The sequence below is a fragment of the Cygnus olor genome, chromosome 3, assembly GCF_009769625.2.
Source record: "Cygnus olor isolate bCygOlo1 chromosome 3, bCygOlo1.pri.v2, whole genome shotgun sequence".
NCBI lineage: Eukaryota > Metazoa > Chordata > Aves > Anseriformes > Anatidae > Cygnus > Cygnus olor.
Window position 1 is genome coordinate 97,073,407 of NC_049171.1, and position 19,846 is coordinate 97,093,252.

At 39.5% G+C, this 19,846-nt stretch overlaps 1 protein-coding gene across 3 annotated transcripts in view; it reads left to right on the forward strand.

Moving 5' to 3' along the window:
* HHAT (hedgehog acyltransferase) overlaps window positions 1-19,846 on the forward strand; it is a 165,393-nt gene that overhangs the window by 66,838 nt on the left and 78,709 nt on the right. For 2 of the 3 annotated variants that reach the window (XM_040554067.1, XM_040554068.1), the window contains one exon: window positions 16,285-16,486. The exons of the other annotated variant lie outside the window; for it this stretch is intronic. In XM_040554067.1, the coding sequence (XP_040410001.1) occupies window positions 16,285-16,486 (202 nt within the window). The remainder of the gene's footprint in view (window positions 1-16,284; window positions 16,487-19,846) is intronic. 3 annotated transcript variants of the gene reach the window in all.

Below are 19,846 nucleotides of genomic sequence, written 5' to 3' on the forward strand. Positions count from 1 at the left end.
CACTTAAATCACTTCATAATTTCAGGATGCTGCACAAATTGTAATTACTGTGTCTCACCTTGCTTGCAGTCAGTGCTTTCTCACTGAGTCAGAACACATTACTGCTCGGCATGCACTGGTTCAGGATAATCAACCTTCAGCTTGAAAACAGTTGAAAGTCTGTTCTTGCTAGTGTACAAGCAGTTTTTAAGACTTATACATGGCAAGGTCACTTGCATTTGAATAATTATGATTCGAAAACATAATTACCATCTGGGCAGTAAGTCCATTTCCATCATTATCGGTCAAATGGTGATTTCTAAGATGCATTTAATTTCTGTCGCATTCCTTCTTCAGCTCTGCTTTAATTTTCATAAATTGAGTCTTGTATTTTAGTTGCATAGGAAAAGAAAGAAGCTGAAAAGGAACAAAAAGCACATTTCTTTCCCTTCTGCAGTTCACTTCCATATATACTTAATGATATTTTTTTCACTTTTGCAAACCTCATGGTGAAAACAAGAAGTAAGGTACTTGCAAATGGTGCCAGCAGAGATAGATCCTAATCTGTTCTTGCTTTGAAGCATGTGTGCTCAGTCACTTAGCAGTTAGATGAAACCAACCCTGGTGCAATACAGCAGGGATTAAAACTTTGGGTCTGTGTAAAATATTTTGGCTCTTTTTGTTCAGGGACATTCTGTGTGTTATTACTGTCTTAGTCATGGTGACTTAAGAAAGCCTAGAATATGAAGATGAACATGCCAAGCAATTATTTTCGTATTATAAGGCAGTTCTTGGTCAAATTTGAGAATTTGAATGTTTTGTATACTTGATCATCTCCTGCCAGCAGCAAATATAAATGAGAGCTCCTGATTCATGCCTACCTTTGGACTGACCAGGTGCTATCAGTAAAACATTCTTGTCTTTCCTCCCTGTCCTTTTTCTCTCACACACGTGCGAAAATCCACCTTGAGTTAGCTGAATGGTAGCTGTGGGGGTGCGAGGCTTGCTGTGCTCATTAGTGCTCTAACGATCCCAGTACGGTGTTACCTGTCAGTGAGCTATTAAGTGTTCCTTGGGTAAGAGACCAGGATAGCAATGTAAAATCCTGCCCAGTGCTTCTTGGTTTCCTGCCAGAGCCTGAAATACGGTAAGTGCTGAGCCAGAGATGCTGGATTGTGCTGAGGATGAAATAGCTGCCCTGTGTAAGTCACAGTATTGTCCTAGTTTGTGACTTTTGGGGGGGGGCGCAGAAATGGGGTAGTCAAATACTTTGCACTGTTGAATCAGTCCATGTGCTTTAGATTTTGTGACAGGTGATCCTAAGGGGTTTTGGTTTTTGAGAGAATCCTCCAGGCACAGTAACTAAGAGGTGAATTTGCAACATGGAGAACGTTGAAAAAAATCCTTTGTCTGTACAGTGCAGGAGTCTGTGAAAAGCAGGACTGCTGAGCGCTAGTTACTAGAGAGGATGGAAATTGGGTAAAAAGAGGAAAAACTGAAAGCTTTTTGGATCACTTTAAAAGGTTTGGGTGCTGCATGTTATTTTAAAACATGCCTGATTTTAAGTATGTACATACTGTCCCAACTAAGCAAAACAGGTCTGTGCCTAACATGGGATCAGTAGATTTTAAATACGTCATGGCTGTATAATAACAGAATTTGCCTTGTCCTCTTCATTCACATAATGGCTTCCAGAGCCAGAAACTGCAGCAGAGCAGTGTTTGTGCTATAATGATTTTGTCTGAACTGGCAAAATGTTAAATCTTAGTAGCATTATCAGCTAGGAAATTTGGAAGCAGGGAGGCCTGTCTTACGAATCAAGCAGTCTGTACAGGCTTCTGCCTGATGTTGGATGCTACCTGCAGCCAGTCTTCGTAGGTCTGGCAAGGCTGTGTGGTATCACTGATCCTTGCAGGATCTTTGTACAGAAGCACGAGATACATGGATTGAGGAAAAAGGTGCTTCGCTGCTTTATTTGTTATTGTAATAAATTTGGAAAGAGAAAGCTTTTGTTTGCTTCCTTTCTAGCAGGAATCCTGATTACTAGACTAGAAGTGGTACTGAAATAGTGCTGAAATTTTGGTTTAAGTATTGTATTTCAGTTCAAACTAACAGGGTTGGCGTGGGCTGGTTGCTTTGAACAGACCTCCCAGGTAAACAGGAGATGCAGTTGGCTTCTCTATCTTGTTTGCACCCAGTGCAAAAAAATCCAAGAAGTAGGAAACAAGCCTGCATGATGTAAGGCTTTCTCTGTTTCTTTTCCAGTAAACTAATATAAAAGAAGCAATGCGTTTGTGTCATACTACCAAGCATGCTCCTTCCTGCAAAGCTTAGGTAGTGTTGGAGTTTGTCAGTCACCTGCGGTTGGTACTTTAGTTTTCTTTTCTTTCTTTCTTTCTTGAAAAGTGGACTTGGTCTGTACTTTCTTAGTCTTTGAATTACACAGAAAGTATTCGATACACAAAGATTGGTCGTAAAGGCATTTTCTTGATAATCCTACCTTTCAAAAATTCTGAGTTGAAATAGAACAGCATGGATTGGTTTTCTATTGCTGTTCTCCTTTAGAAAGTGAAAAATCATAGCAAAGGTGGCTGAAGGTAGGAGATGGGGAAGAATGCCCTTGCTATTGATTTAAATTCAACCTTTTCAGCAAAACAAGAGCCAGAGGAATCACAACTATTCTTCCTTGGCAGAGTGTAATGATATTTAATATTGAACTCTACTAACAAGTTTAAAAAGTGCTGTATGGAAACTAAGTTTTCTTGCTCAGATATAGCTAGCAAATAAAAATATCCTATGTCGTGCCAAGATTCTGCTGATCACGGGGACTACGATTGTTAAGAAATGTGTATTTTAGAACTAGAGTTCGGTCTAAAACTCAATTTACAATTTAAAATTTGCCTGCACTCGCTTTCATCCACTCTTTGCTCATGGGACAGAAGGAGGCAGATGTCACCTTGTGTTCTGATCGGCAGCAGTACTCCCTAAATTCCTCAACTTCCTTCTGCCAGCAGTGGCTGCTTTAAAGGTTTTAACATTTGACCATTACAGTTGGCTTTATGCTGTCCCCTGTAGCTTTAAAGGGACTTTGGAGCTCGCTTAAATGAGATTGCGATCGTATGCTTTAACTTCCAGCCTTATTGCTTTCTCATCATGCCAGGCAGGAGCAGAAAGTTGTTACCTGTCGGGATCTCAGGAGTAGCCCCAGCAGCTTGTGTTTTATGGCTCAGAGGTGAGGTGATGAGGGAGAGAGGGAATGGCTATCTGAGAGGAATTACCTCTGTTGGCATTGTCATATGCCTAGTTTATCCCATGAAGGCAAAGAAGAGAGCTTGAGAGGCAGAGAACAGGAGCAGTGTATGTTTGTACATGCCTTTTGAAAACAAAATTTGAGCTTAACACTGACACCTCGCAGTTTAGCTGCAGAGGAAGGACTGTACATGTACTCAGAAAAGGATTTAACTGCTGCTTGATGTTAAGGACTGCAGTTCAGTTTGCACTGTATTTTCATGGTGGTTTCTCTACCTTATGGAGATAATTGCTTCTCAATCAATAGGCAAGTAAAAATATCAATAGATCATGGAAGCGTAGTAAGAATTCTCTTACAGGAGTGCTTAAAAGATTAAAACTGAACAGCCAGATCATAATTACATATGGCCATTCTGCCCAGCGTGTAAGAAAATCATTGTATCTTGCATGTGGTATCAGCTTTTCTATAATAAAGATTTTTGAATGTAGGAAACGTTATTTCCTAGATTAAAATGGAATCCTTTAATGCATGCACTCCGGAAATTGAACAAACTGAAATAACATTTATTCAAATTGGAAAAATATCTGTCAAGTTACTCTGCTAAATCCAATCTACACACTAAGTTAGTGATGAAAGAATTTATTTTTGTCTTGCTACTCTACTAAATTTATGCTTGGCTTAATGAACCCCACCCCTGCATCCACAAAACATGCATGCATCCAGCCAAAGCATGTGTGTGAACACATGCAGAAAAAAAGATAAAACACACAATTATTCAATTTTTTTTTCTCTTTAAATAACAATGAGTTGTAGCATCATCTCTAACTCTGGGAGGGTCAAGAAATCTTTCTGATCCTTCTGTCCCCAAATTTTGAAAAGATTACAGTTGGGTGTGTATTATAGGAGTCGAGCAGAGAAGGCTCAGTGCCAAAATAACCTGGCAAAGAGAATGAGCACAGAGCCCAGATTCTGATCCGTCTGAAATGGATGGCAAAAATCTTGTTGGCAATGAAAGGAAATATTCACATTCCTTTTCCTTACATCTTAGCTTTTGGTTTCAGCCAGGAGCTGAAACCTTGTGCCTGTGTAAATGCTGTGCCCCTGCTTCCTCCTGAAGTAACCTGTGGAAGGGAAAACTGCTCCTGGAGGCAGCTGTCTGTCACAGCTGGGAGGCAGAAAGTGTTGGGTGATGTTGTTCTGCTTGTTGCTCTCCCAGTTGAGTCATACCTGTGCAAGTGGTGACCATGACAGGGAGATGCAATGACCCAGTCAGACACCAGTCACAGCACAATGGTGGAAAATCCATGGCTGAGAGCAGTGGTTGCCCGCTGCCTCCCAGTCGAGGCTGGAGTCAAGGATGAGCGCTCCTTCTCCATCCTGTGTCACCCATGGCGTGCAGTGCAGACCCTCCTGGTTGCATTCAGTGTGGTGGGAAGCTGTCTGTTCACGTGTGCTCTCTCCTTTGGCACCTTCGCTGGCATCGTGCAAAGCTACAGTGGGATGGGAGTTACTTTGTACTGGTGCTCTCCCAGGCGTGGAGCTTACAGCTCTGTTGCTGAGGGGCATGAGCTAAAATTGAAGCAAGAGAGTTGGTCCATAACAAAAAAATGCGTATTGCATTTTTCCAGGCTTATATTTAGTTCGCTATTTTAGTGGTCTTAGATGTAAATTAGTCCCAGTAATGTACACTCTGCATGCAATTTCCATTTCTCTGGGCACTAGGAAGTGAAACCACTATTGAATCCTGAATCAGCCTTCATACTTTCCTGAACATTTGGTGAATACTTCAAGCAGTTTCAAAGCTACACCGGAGCTTCTGCCTTCTATCCTTCCATTAGGTTCTTTAGGTTTTTGTTCAGACCTTAACTGACAGATTGGGTTATGACTGAGGTTTTTCGGGTAAGCTTGATATTACTGTTTCTATTTAACTCCTTAAAACTGTGCATTATTTCTTAACTGGTTAGCCAGTTAAGCCATCTGAATACTAAAGATGGATTGAGCAGAAGCTGCTATCTAATAGTTTGCTCCCAAGCACTACTGAGAATTAGGTTAGGCAGTTCCCAAGCTGGATGTTTGTGGGTTGTTTTTTTTTTTTTTCTCTTGCTTGCTTCCCCCCACTTTTGAGGAAAGAAATGGAGTTTCTGCTTGCCTTTTGCAGTCTATTGAAATATTCAAGAAGCAGAAAACAGGAGAGAAAATTACTGGTGGCCCAGTGTGTGAGCCAGTTTCTTCCTTGAGTATCTTTCAGAGAATTTCCTGAAGATGCACCAACTGCAACGCTGCTGACAAGTTGCAATAGTCTGTAACCTGTTTTCTTCCTTCTTCCAACCTACACCCGTACTTCCCAGAAAAAAAAAAAAAAAGGAAAAAAAAGAAAAAATCGCCAACAAGAAACAAAAACAGAAAACAAAAGCAAGTTTTGAAGTTTTGTTGATTCATTGTCTTGGGTATTTTCATGGAGAGCAATGCAGAGAAGTCATTAAATATTTCAGTTTTATCAGTCATTCTTTGTTCCCTCTTTAATAGCAAGCAGGCTTCCTTTAGACAACTGGACATATAGGCAACTAAGTGTTGTAGGAGGGTAAGATTTACAGGACATTTTCTACTTACCTTTCTGTGTTACCCTAACTGATGTTTTTTCCCTGGCAGGCTTTTACTGTTCCTTCTTCCTTAAGCGTGCATCTTTTTGCTTCTGTTTCTTTCCCCTCCTTGGCATGGTTTTACTTACAAGTACATTTAAATTTCTGGCTCTAGCTCTACAGTGTTTCTGACTGAAGTATATTACCTTTACATTGAGATAATTTGTTGCTGTGGGTTGAATTTTTCTTTTTTTGTTCTGCTCCAGTCCCCTGCCAGCTCATGACTTCACAGGAACTGACATTTCCCCCTTACGTTTGTATCAGGGTTGAACCACGTTCCAGGCTGGTGCGAAGAGAGCCTAACTAGGCTTTCTTTACAAATGAGAAAAAATGAGATCATCATTATCGAAGGGTGCCACTTTGAGAAAAGTAAATATTTTATTTCACTCTGCTTGATTAAATTTGGTGTCCAGTCTCATTTATATAACAATTAGGCAGTGTTGATTTGTACTGATAAATCAGGATTGTACTTTACTTCAGAAGGGATTTAACCCCGCTGCTGTTTGAAGTGTTTCTGACACAGGCTGCAAAGAGTGTAAGAGTTCTTTAGTGTGAAAGGTGCTATATAATTTTAAGTCATCCCAGCTCTGCCTAGACATCTCAGTGCCTTGGCTGTATTTTATAAATAGTCGTTTCCCAGAACTGTAGACAGTGTATTCTAGGAAATGTGAACTCAAGAGCAGAGAGTGAAACACTTGGCTTGGAATAATGTCAGAAGCCCAATTCTGAACTTTGTGCACATGTAACTTAGAGGAATGTGTAATGCTGCTCGGTATTTAAGTAGATACATTGATATTCATGATATTTCCTGCAATATTTAAGCAGCATCTCTTCTGTATTTCTGCTTTACGTTGATTATAGGCCTTTTCTTTCTTTTAGTGATGTCTTTCATGTACGTTTTATTGACACTAGGTTATTGTCTGAAGGCTTACTGAGTGTTCATTTCACTGACTTTGGGACTTAGGGTCTCAAACACTATTCTGGTCTCACAATGATTTGTATTTCTGAAGTAGCAGGTGAAAGTCTTCTGAAGCCTTGGTTTCTGCTTGTCTGTGTAGCCCAGCAAGGCAAAGGTATTGTGTGGTTTGGTGAAATTACCTTGTAGTCTGTGGATACTGGCATGCATGTGTACACGGTGACCCATAAATGCAAAAGATCCATCAAGCTCCCCACAAAGGTATTGTGAAGATTAAACAGTCTTTTCTGTTACCTAAAAAATTGCAGGGTTCTCTTAAACTTGATCGCCCTGTCTATAAGTGGAAATATCTTAATAAGGGAAATAATACAGTTTCTATTATACTGACGGCATGTCATGCACTTTTTTGGCCACAGCATACTGGAAATGGTAGCTGTTAAGTGCACAGTGATGAGTGTATTTTAAATGTCTGAATCCCCGGATGTGGATGGATCCACACTTTGTCTGATGTACCTGGCACACTAAGATTAGCAGGGATGGCTAAATAGCTTTTACTTAAATGTATGGAAGTGAAGTGGTTTTCTAAGAAAGGGGAAAAGTAGTAGTGCTTTATTTTTGGCAAGGTCAAAGAAGCAAATGGCATATACTTAACAGTTTTTCACTTACTGAACACAAATAGTTTAGTATGGGCAGACACATGCATAGGAGGAAAAAACACACTGCAATTTGTCTCTGTCACTATAGCTGTCAGTGAGAACTACTGTAAAATATGCTGCTGTGAGTGCACACTTCAGATGAGGAGAGAGATGGCAAGGGAAGAGACTTGCTGAAAAGGCTTTATTTGTATGGGAAAGTTAAGCCCCTGCAACCTCAAGTCCATATTTGTAGAGATCTGAATTTTGAGGTGGGCCCTCCCGTGCCATAGTCAGAAGTAAAGAAAATGAGAGAAAAATAATTATTTTGTTCACGGGGTTGCTTATGTGTTTTGTCTAATGATTCTTTAGTGCACGGGGAGCGACTGCAAGTGCAGAGACCAGGGCTGGGATCCCTGCGTGTCTCAGGGTAGTGCCCTGCCCTAGCCACAGACTTGGTTTTTCTTGCATACTTACTCTCTGAATCTCATTTTCTTTTCTGCCTGGTGGCAGCCTGGTAACAGGCAGCTGGAGCACTCCTCTGGGAGACAAGATCTGTTGTTCTCCTTGGCAAAGAGCCTGACCTCTGCTGTTTTATAAGCAAAGAGTGACAGTGCTATTAATAGATCCCTCCTCCAGCCAGGTTGTCAGAGGAATATAGCCTGATTGCTGAGCTTCGTGCTGAGCTGGGATATTACCAGCACATGGTAGGTGTATTGTGAGCAGCAGGATTGAATTGGGCCCCTGAGGGAAGGGGAGCTCAGAATATCCTCAGGGAGCTCTGCAAAACTCTTATGTGGGATGAGGCAGGAGGTGCCTGCTCCTGCCTCCTGCACAGCCACTGACCTTGGGTTTTCGGCAGCAACAAGTAGCCTTCTACCATCTGCAGAGGAGATGGGACCCTGGTTTGGACTTCAGGGATTTGAACACTCTTTTGGCTTTTCGGTCATGTGGAACCTATCCCATTTCCACTGCGATCAAAGAGAGCTGTCTGGTAGCTTTGTGTTTGACTGCAAACAGGTGGTAGGCAAGGTTTTTTTATTCCTAGATGAGGTTAAGAGAAAACCAAACACAGCAGTCTATCAGCAATGAAACTCGTTCTATTAAAAGGACATATTATGATGTAGATTAAAATTTCATTTGAAATAAATGGATCTCTTTGAAAGCATGAGCTTCCTTACAAGAGTGAATTCAAAATGATTTATTCAATATTCCACAGTAATCTGCCCTTTGACATACGAACTTGACTTGAATCATATTTGGTGTTGAATCCAAGGGAAGAAAAATACATAAAATGCCTTTCAGTTTTTTAATAGGAAACTGCACACTCAGTCTTTGTTGGGAAACACGTTAACAACTGGAAAGTGAACGAAAATTCAGGTCATATTTATAAAGCTGGGTCTTCTTGCATGTGAATATTCTCATTAATGCTTTACAGCCTAAATGGACTTAATTTTTCATTAAACATTTTTGTGGCAGTTTAGCAAGGTTTGCCTGGAGCCAGCATTAGCTTACTTATTTTAAAGGGTTTGCATTCGTCAAGGTCTGTCTAAACATCATATTAAGCTGGTGAGGTGAGAGAATCTTACAGGGCTTAAGAAGCTTTGCCAATAGTCCAGCAAAATTATTAGACAATGTAAAAATTTGAGTTTCACAGTAAGAACAAGGCTTACCTGTCCTAATGGAAATTTTGCCAAATGATGCTGTTATTTTTTGATTTCAGGTGGAAATGTGGGGCTTGGCCTTCAAAGTCCTGTTTCGAGGAAATGTTTCTGTGATTTAAAACAGGTTTATTAATGTAGGACACAGTCTTGCAAAGACTTACAGATATGCTTTACTTATGCACTCCATGTAGCTCCATTAAAGTCAGTGACAGCTTGAATTGACAACATAGGAATTGTAAGAGCTCACCCAGAAGTAAGAATTTGCAGAACTGGCCTGAAATCTTTTTATTATATGCTGTAGAGACAAAGTTTAAAATCAGTGGTCTAAAGCTGCAAAAAGAAAACACAGGGTGAAAAAATAAATGGATAAATGAAGGAAGCCCAGCCCCAGCTTTAGAAGGAATTGCTCTCTACTTCTCACCCTGTGTCCTGCAACACTTTACATTTCATCCACGTCTCTTTTGTGGTGACAATCCTTGGGAAATGTTTGGAAGCAAAACGAACAGTAGCTTGGCTATATAAATTTGTTTTCAGAATTGTTCAGGCTCCCTTGAGTATTGATTTCTTAAATAGTGATGAAGATCTTTTTGTTGTCTTAAAGGATCAGATTTTCCAGGCATAATGCTGCATGGAGAAAAAACTTTGTATACATGCTTACAAATGGGCACTCTCACTGTACAGAACTCCAAGCCATTTCTGTTGTCATGATGTAAGATGGAAAAATTTATTACTGCTTTTTATCTTTGACTCTATTGGCTATGTAACTGTACAACTCAGAATAGTATGGCAAGCTCTTGAATGCTTTGAACTTTACATAGGCATGGGAATTTTGAGTACCATTATTCCCAGAAGTAAACCAGAAAAGGCTCATAAAATTATTGTGTTTACAAGCAGTTTGCTATTACAAGCAAATTCACTTTTTTTTAAAAAATATATATATTTCTTCTGTTTCTGTGTATAACATTATACCTTTTCTGGGTATATATCTTTTCTGGTATAATATTATACCTTTTTCTGGGTATAACATTCCAAGACTTAAGGAGAGGGGAAGAAAAATCATGGATAGCGTGCATCTTGCTATGTGGCATTGGTTCAGGAAGAAGTTTATGCACATGTAGAAGAAAGGCCCTGGACAGAACAACATTTAAGCAGGTGCTTTACTTGCACTTACTTCAAGACTTAAATGTGTTTAAATCACAGGCATATGGAATTAAGACCAGTATATTAAGGCCTTGAGGAATAAAGCCCTTCAGGCTGATTCTGAACTGGTTGCAAATGTTCCTCTTAGTGGTTTTCTAAAGTTATCAAACTTAAAAACTTTATCATGTAGATACCATTAAAAGAGGAAAAAATAAGTGTTTTCTAAGAAAATGACTGTCAAATCTCTTACGATTGCGCTGTTAATTACCACTTCAAGAAAGCTAACAAAATGGTTGTTGGATTTAAAAGTTACTCTCTTGAAGTAAATGTCACTTTTAAATACCTCAGCTATTGTGTTTATTCCTGCATTACTTTAGGGATTTAAATGGTACCATTTACATATTTTATCCAATTCTCTGATGTTCACTTAATGAGTTAAAATTCAGATAAGTTGTTTAAATGGAACAGCTTGCTGGCTGTAGATAAGCTGATTTAAGCTACTCTAAGTGGGACTAAAAGTAAGGTGCTTGGTTATTCAGAAGACCCCCACACAGTTGTGCTTTATTTGTGACAGTAGAATGGCATTTACCCGCACAAAGTTTTAATTTGAAATGAAAACAGGGTGTGGAAATACGTGAAGATTGGTGGCATCTTTGCCATGGGAGGGGAGGCCTGAGAATGTATGTTTAGCTGTGTCAGGCCTGGGGGGGAAGGCAACTGTTTTTTACTATATAGCATTCTTTCAGTATTTATTAATATTTATGCATCTCAGATGCCCCCCAGATGTTTTGAGATATGTAATCTACATTGATTTCTCTGCTCTCCCTTCCCTTCCCTTCCCTCCGATGTACCCTGTTGTCATTAGGGAAGGTCTAGCCAGCCTGGGAGCGGCCTGCAAGGCCTGGCCCATGGCATTCATGAGTTTCTGCTCGACAACCTGCCATGACATCTCCTCAGTCCTTTCAGCAGGAAGTATCTTGGCTCTCCTGGATGGCCTTGTCTACCCGACCTCACTGATCCCAGCAGGACCATGCTGTGGCCAGGGAGGTGCCTGGGCCAGGCTCAGGGCCGCAGAAGCCATGCATTGGCAAGATGGGGGTCCCTGTGTCTGTACACCCCACCAAGCACACAATGACGTGGAATCAAACAGTCAAAGTGGTACAGAAAAGTGCTATAGGGTTGACAAATGTCACCTCTGGAGCTTCAACAGGGACTGACTTTCCACTAAAGTGACATTTTATTTTTTAATGCTCACCTAGCCTGCATCTTTTTGATACTAAGTATGACAGGTCTAATCTTCCTACCTGTAATTTGCATGGGTCTTAAGAGGAGGACAGTTACCTGTCCCACTAAAAAAACCTCGAGGGACATGACAAGCTACCATCCTCAAATCCACTTGCTTTAATATCCGTTTGTCTTTGCAAAATATTCTGGTGCTTTCGTTCATTTTTCTGTCCTTGGCTCATTGACCACCAAATAACTGTTGAGTTTTCTTTCTGTGTGTGCATGTGAATTAAGATAAAGTTGTTGCATGTCAGCATCACATTTTTTTCAGATAAGTCTGCCTTCCTTGCACATCTGCAGTAAATGTGTAATCTGCTTATGAGCTGTTAAGAGATTCTGCTACAAGGGTGTTCCTTTGAGTTGGGTTAGTCTGACATGAAGATCCATGATTACTTTTATGTGCTAAGAGTCCCTGAACTGTGGGTTTTGAGCTTCTCCGTGGATTTTCTGTGATTAGAGATGGAAATAGTCTTAAAAACTTCACAGAAGCTTAAAATGAGATATTTATGTAATGCTGTTCTGTGTGTGGTGCAGCAGATCAGTATGCTCTGCAGTAACCCCTCTGCATGTGTAAACTTTGTTTCGAATCACAGAAGGATCACAGAATAGACGGAAGGCATAGGGTAGTATTTATAAGAAGGCAAAAGATGGGAAGCATGGGGATCTCTCTCTCTCACTACACTTTCATGTCTTTTATATGTATCTTTTATATACATATCTTTTATATATAGATATATAAGACATGAAAGTGTAGTGGCCACTGCCCCTCCCTCCCTCTCTCTCTCTCTCTCTCTCTCTCTGTCTCTGCACGTCCTTTCCTCTTCACAGATTTTGGTAGTGAACAGGAGGACCAATTATCTAACACACTGTAAGAGACTCCTTTTCTTCCCCATCCCACTTCTCTTGTTCAAATCTCATCTGTCTCCAGTTATTGGAGATTCTGGGTGCCACAGTGAGTGTAAAGACTTCATGCTCTCTTTCAGAAGGAAGGGATAGACACAAAGGGAAAAGAAGGTATTGCATACCGGCGTCATGCTTGTATATCAAAGCATCCTCAGCTGAAATTGATCTTAGGGCGGGTTCTTGTATCTGAAAGAGTTAATGAAGTGCTAACACAGGGACACAGGGAAGGTGGACCTGATTCTTGCTTTCTTCCATGTCCAGAGATCTCATCTGAAACATCAGGAGAGGTGGGTTCTATGCCGTCCTTTTGGGGTTTTTGTTTCAGCTACTAGCATGTGTAATGCCTTATTCTTGAGCTGAAGGGGCACACCATTTCATTTCCCTCCAGGAAGCATCTTAGGTTGAAACCATTGCAGAAAAAGTGTCTTCTAAACAATTTGTGATATTCTATTTGTTGGAGACATAATTGTTGTTTACAAAGCATGTATTATGTCATAAATGATAATACAGAACGAATACATTTCTTCTATTTTCTGGCTTAATAGTGCTATTCACTGTTTTATTATCTCTCACACTTACCTTTAGCATAAATGTAGCTTTCTGTAGTCAGATGAGTACTTTTCTATGTCAAAATCACAGGGGAAGTATTGAGAAATTAGATTCTAAACTACCATGATGCTCAAAAATAAGCAAAATGTGTTTTTTTGTAATGAAAAGGGCTCTTGTTGTGGTTCTTTAGCAAGACAATTTTGGTTATAACAGAGAACACAAAGTAGCTGGCATGGGGTAAGGATTTGGCCCCAGCTGCACAGTGTCTGAGTTGCATACTTGCTTGTATACAGGCCTGTCCACTTAAGACTGTGAATGTTGGTATGCAACATGGATATGAGGTGTGTGTCCGATGAGGTAGCATGTACATTGTTTTTCTCTGATGTCAAACCAAAGCTGGTTCTGTAATGTAATAATGGATTTTGCACAATTAATTTTCTGTGTAAATAACATAAGGACATACAGAATTGCTCTTCACACTGCTTGAGAGAAATGACTCAACATCCATCAGCCTCTTATACCTACTTAAAAATTGCCATTGGGCGCTCTGCCAAGCAAAGGCACGAACACATGATCTGAAGGCAGTTAGTGGCCTTGTGACAAGAAGTGGCTGCCAGCCTGCTTCTGTTTTCTTCTGGTAGCTGGAGGGGAGGGAAAGAGGCTTTGCTTTCTGCTTTGCATTTTTCCACCAGGCAAGGAGGCAGAATCCCCACACTAGGGGATGGAAAGGTTAGCAAAGATTTCATGGCTCCATTTGGTTTCTGTTCTTCTGCGAACAGGTCTTTTCAAGGGCAGTGGAAGCAAATTTTCAATTGCACGATTGCCATGGGCCTTGCTAGGAGCTAAAACTTCATTGACCTTGAAGATTCACCAAGATTTGAATTAGTGCTGCTCAATTAACTAACTGCTGTCGTTAAACACTAAAAATTGTAAAATAGCCTATTTTTCTCTGCACGATGCTCTGAAAGCCATTCAGCCCAATCTAAAATGAACTACAATTGCAAATGAATAAGCTGGTGCTGCTGCACCCATTCCTGGCAGTGCCAGTCCCAGTGACAGACAGTGACAGACTACGTGTGCTCACAAGATGGCCAGTACCTATACCACAGCTTCTGTCCTTCAGTTCAGGGAAAGGGGCCATACAGAAACCCAGAGCTGCTTCTGCAGTGAAAGCTACATTTTGTACAGTGGATTTAATTCAGTGCCCTCTTGAGGTCAGTAGAAAGATTTCCTTGGGGCTTAGAGTAAGGTGTCTGTCACAGGGAGATGTCCTCTCCGATGGCATCTGGGTTACTTTTAAACACGGCATTTCAGTAAATGTATGACCATGATGAGCTTTGCTGAGGGTGGCAGCATCTGCAGCATCCTGTTTTGGCTCCTGTGGGTGAACCTTTCTGGAACCAGGAGGTGCCATGCTGTGGAGGCATGAGAGAGACTGCCCAGGTCATGGTTCTGTGAGGAGCACAGCCTGCGAAAGGAACTGAGTTAGTACTACCTGGAAAATCCATCAACCAGCCTTTAAAAAGGGAGAAGGGAGGCTTTGTGCAAGGAGGTCCTAAGAGGTGATGCTTCCTTGGTCTTTCGCCTTTGTAGTCATTGGAGAAGGAATTTGTCTGGCCATTTACGAGATGTCTGCAGCAGCAGTCTGGGGCTCTGTTCTCATCATCCTGCATGTGAGATCCCAGGGAGAGCCCTGAAGGGGATCTGTTTGCTTACAGGCTGCTATGGCATGCTTCTCTGCAGTTAGACCTACTGATTGCAGCTGCAAATATGTATTATTGCCACACTGTGTTCTCATCTGTGTGATGAGAAAAGGCTAGGCCTGAGGGGAAAAAAAAAAAAAAAAAAAAAGGAAGGGGAGAGAGAAGAGAAATACAACATATATTAAAACTATTGACTTTAATTTCTCTTTATGTTTGTATGCTTAATAAAAAAACACACTGAAAATCTCTATAAATGTAATCAGATGTTCCCTGTGGCAGGTGGAAGTATAAAGGTGTATTGATATTATATTTAGAGAGGATTTGGAGCATTTGAAAGGGTTTTTTTGAATGACTTTTCCACTTACGTCTTAATTACTCTCATCACTTTGTTTTACCCTGATACAGTATTTTACTTCCAAAGGTTATGAATAAAGCACTACATTAATTTCCCTTTAAAATCTTTGAGCTGATCTTTGTCTCTGAATGTAAAAAACTGAAAACCAGTGATGAAATTTTCAGTGGAGAAAAAATATCCTTTAATTATCTTACCAAGTAGGAATAGTCTCTCACAAGGCTATGGCGCGCTATGCCGAAGGAGTGACAGCTAGAGGGAATTGTCCCTGGCACTTCTCACATACTGCGTCCCCTCACTGGTGCTCATGGGCAGAGCGGTGTCTCCGCTGCCTGATGAGCTTCCCCTAAGTGTTGACAGAAATATGCAACTCTTTAAATAAAGGCTGGGCAGTGGCCATGCCTTATTTTGCAACTGCCAGAAGTGGACGTAGCCCTCTAGGCAGGCAGGAAAGTGAAGTGACCCAGAAAACAGTGTCAGCTTTCAGAGTCCCATTGCTGCTGGTGCTTCTGTTGAACGAGTACTGCCTTCTTGACACTTATAAGCATCAATTAAAGATTGAGCTTCTGTCTCCTGGATTCAGTTTCAATCCAAAATATAATTGCATGCAGGGTTTTTCATACAGGTATTTTGGGATGGGACGGTGGTACATGTGTTGCAAATGTCATTAGGCAGATGAGATCTTGAGAGTGTAACACAAGAACTGGATAGAAGATACTTTTCAGTAAATACAATTTTTAATAAAAGATTTAAAGATGCAGAAATTAGAAGCTTTTAAAAATAAAGTATGTTTGCATATGTCTACATTTCAGAAAAAGGGAAAACATTTTGTGGGTTATGACTATACATGACTTTACAGATTTTTTTAAATTTTATTGTTAAGTCTTACAATTTAAATTCTCACGAAGATTATTTGTAATTTTTTTGTATACAAGTTGGCTTACTACTACCGCAGTCTAAAAAACCTGAACATCTTTTGCAATTTTGAGAATATAGCTTATCCTCTACGCTTGCCTAATGCAGAGTTTCCTTGACCACAAAATTGTCTTTTTGCCGAATGGTATGCGTACATATTTCATGAAGTGGTCTACAGCTTTGCAAAAACTGGAGCAGGCAATGTAAATACAGAATGCCAGGTAATTAGTAAAATTAGTAAAATTCTTTTTTTTTTTTTTTTTTAATGCTGCAAAATGAATTTATTCTGCAGTGGATGTTTTTCTGAGATTTCTGTGAAAGCCATAATAACACTGCTTATCTATCACTTCACCTACAGGTACATTTATGTTCCCATGGGAGGATCTCAGTCCAGTCTGCCAGGAATGCTTTTTTCCACAGCCCTCACTTTTGCCTTTGTAAGCTATTGGCACGGAGGACAGAGCTATCTGTGGTACTGGGGAGCTCTTAATTGTCTTGGAGTAATTGTGGAAAATGGCATCAAGAGGATACTTTCTGTTTCACTTATTCGAGACTTAATTGTAAGTTGAATATCTCTTCACTTTGTGTTCTTGTTTCCTAGCTTCATGCTTATCTGAAGTTCCCGTTTACTAGTTTGATTTAATCTATAGTAAAAGTGGTGGTTAATAAAGAAAACAACATTCCCTTCCCCACTCTGCCATTTGACGTAAGCCATATAACTAGAATTTTGCAAAAAACAGCTAGGCCAACACTGAAATATGGATGGTCTTAAAAGCTTTCTCTGCAATGCTAGTGCAACCAACTGCTTGTCACATTGTATAAGGTTAAACAGAAGCCAGTTTTAGTATTTGTATTCTGATTTCACTCAGGATGGACTTAAAATATTCATCTTCACTAAAATTAGGAGTGTAATTTTCTAACCATGTGTTTCCTGGAAAAAAGTTCATGTAGCAGCTGCTTGCATCTGGGAACAAGCTTATGCTAAGAAATCTTATGCCATTGTGAAGAGTCCATAAAGAAAGTATTATTTTGTTTTGAAGACCTCTGATATTTTGACTTTTCATATGCATTTCATTTCCATTTGCTTATACTTTTCACCTTCATACCATCTTTAATGCACAGTCATACTCAAAAAAAGCACTGTTTTAATTTTGATGGTCATTTTAGTCTGCAGGTTTGCTCAGTATTTAATCCCAAATCTTCTAATAACTGTTTGTAAGGGTAATTCCTATGCCTCGCTTCCTTAGTAGTGATAAGCGCTTAGAATTCATACTCCTTTATAATACTGAGATGGCAGTGACTCAGTCTCCAGTCTGATGAAGTCCTGATGCTCAAGTAATTATGTTTATTCTCCATCCCCGTTTTCAGTTTTCACTGCTGTGGCATACCATGTGTGGCAGCTGATACAGCTAAGTAATTTAGTAGCCAGTGCTACCTTATACAATCCAAGTGTCCATCACTGTGAATTTGGTGACAGCATGGAAGCAGCTTTTTTCGTTCGTAGAGAATGAGTTTATCAAATCTATTAATCTGCCCTCTGGGGTGAAACTGAGCTTCAGCATCTGACCAGCTGCATACATTTGTCTCTGGACTGGAAAACAACAGTTTCTCAGGCATCTAGCTATATGAGGAAGACATAAGTGTAGGGGCATTTTGTACTTGATGCCATTGTATTAGAATTCTTAAAAAGAACTCTTAAGGAATTAAGTGCTTAAGTACCATTAAAATGATAGGGGTATGGCATTGTGAAGGTTGGGTTATATGTGCTGGATTTATTCTAACACGTAATTCTAATTATAGCTAACCAGTGCTGGCAAATTTTGTATAATTAAACCGTGAACAGTGAACCGAGTGCCTTTTCCCCCTCATCCGTTTCATTGTCATCCAGTGTTTTTAAAGGCCTGTTCAGTGTCTTCCATGACTCCCTGGTTTTCCATTCCTGCTTGAAAACATTGCTGTAGATGTTCCTGAGGAGGTACTTTCTCTTCTTTCCTTGAAATATTGCTGAAACCAGCATTTTTACTATGAATCATTTTAGCATCTGAATTAGTGCCCACCATAAGGAAAAATATGTTCCCTGGGGTTAGTAGATCGTGCACATCTTGCCGCATTTGGTTATGGCTAAGTCATACCTTACCTTGTGCCTTGAAAGTTTCTCTACAACAACATGAGCTGCAGTCTTTGTAAACTGCCCCTCACTGCTCCCTCTGCACTCTTCTAACAAGCTCCCATTTTCTTGTCAAATGCTGAGGCTGGAGGGCAGATGAGTAGCTGGACTTTGACCCATCCTTATCAAGAGGCGGAAGGATATTCTCTAAGAAATATCTCTTCCATCAAAAATGAGCTTCATGTTCTCTAATGTCCTGTGTAAATTTCTTTGTTTCCTTACACTCTGGCTTTTGCAAGTGTTCCTATAACCCTGTCTCAGCAAGCCTAGTCTCAGTGACTTTGAGAACCTCATTCTGAGAGAAGGTGTTTCGCTTAAATTTCATCTATTCATCAGATGAAATCTTTGTAAGCCTTGTGTTTCACTCATTTGCTGTGTTGGCTCTTGAAGGCTATTTTTGGAAAGGAAAGTTTATTTTTGCCCCAGAATAGCAGATGAGTTTCTAAATAAACACAAAGTGCAGATTTATGGGGTTTTAACCAGTCTATTTACCTCTCCAATATTGTTGTTAAAGTTGACTTAAAAAATTGAGCTGAGCTGGAGGTACTTGGTAAAATATTTAAAAAAAAAAAAAAAAAAAAAAAAAAAGGAAAGAAAACCTTGAAAAAAACTTGAACTTTAATTCTGCTTTGTTTTTTAGATGAAAGTGATCACAAATAACAACAGTAATTAAAGCAAAACTGCTTCTGTTTTTTCCCTACTATATTCCCTCAATTCTCTTGCAAAAGAAATCTAAATAAAGCACATTTGGTTGTTGTCCTTCACTGAATCCTTATGCTGACTAAGAATATGTATAAAAAGAATCGGACCCTACATTTATGCAGATTTCATGGTAGTTTAAATCTCAGCACATCAAATCTAGCACAGAATGGGCAAAAAACACTTCTATAGCTTTAAATTGAGTCTGACAGGTTTTAAATGTCATCTCAGGCATATTGAACTGGAATAACTAAGGGATAGTAAGCATTATTTATGAGAATTAAATTCAACATATAAACAAATATTTACTGAAAACAGTAAATTTTCTGACCCATAAATTTGGACCTGAAATTTATAATCTGTACTGGTTGCAGAACAGTACCTAGCTTCCTGATTTCAGCTCTAAAAGAGATTATTCTCCTTTTAATGTAGTTTTCAATTTACACTGCTTTGAACTTTGTGTTTCAGTGAGTTTTGTTCTGAGAAGTTAACTGTATCTTTTTTTCTCCACAGAGATTATTTGTTAGGTATCAAAAAATTAGAGCCGAATGCAGTAACATTTTAACTATTTTTATTAAAGCATTGTATATAAAACAATAAATGCTGTGCATCGTGAGCTAAGGTGTATGTGGGAACTGTATATTAATGTGGGAGAGTTTTATAGGATTTTTTGTCAGTCTTTTGTTTTCACTTTTTCATGAGCTATTTAGAACCATACGAAGCGAAGTAGTGTTTTCTTTCACTGATTCTGTATTAATTTCCCACAGATGAACAGAGACCCCATCAGTAACTCATTTGAAATCAGTGATGAGATTTGTAATGATTTTTAATAAATAATGGATCAGATTTCTGAACAAAAATGCTAATGGCTATCATTTTTCTAGTGATTTCATTTTTCCCCCTCCTTCTTTTCCTTAAGGAAAGCAAGATAGAGATCCATACAAGAAATGACATCTTGGTTTAAAAATACATTTAGAATGATTTAAACCTTAGAATAGCTGACAACATCTTTAAATGAATGGATTTGGAAATTGTTCAGAAGAAGACATAGCAA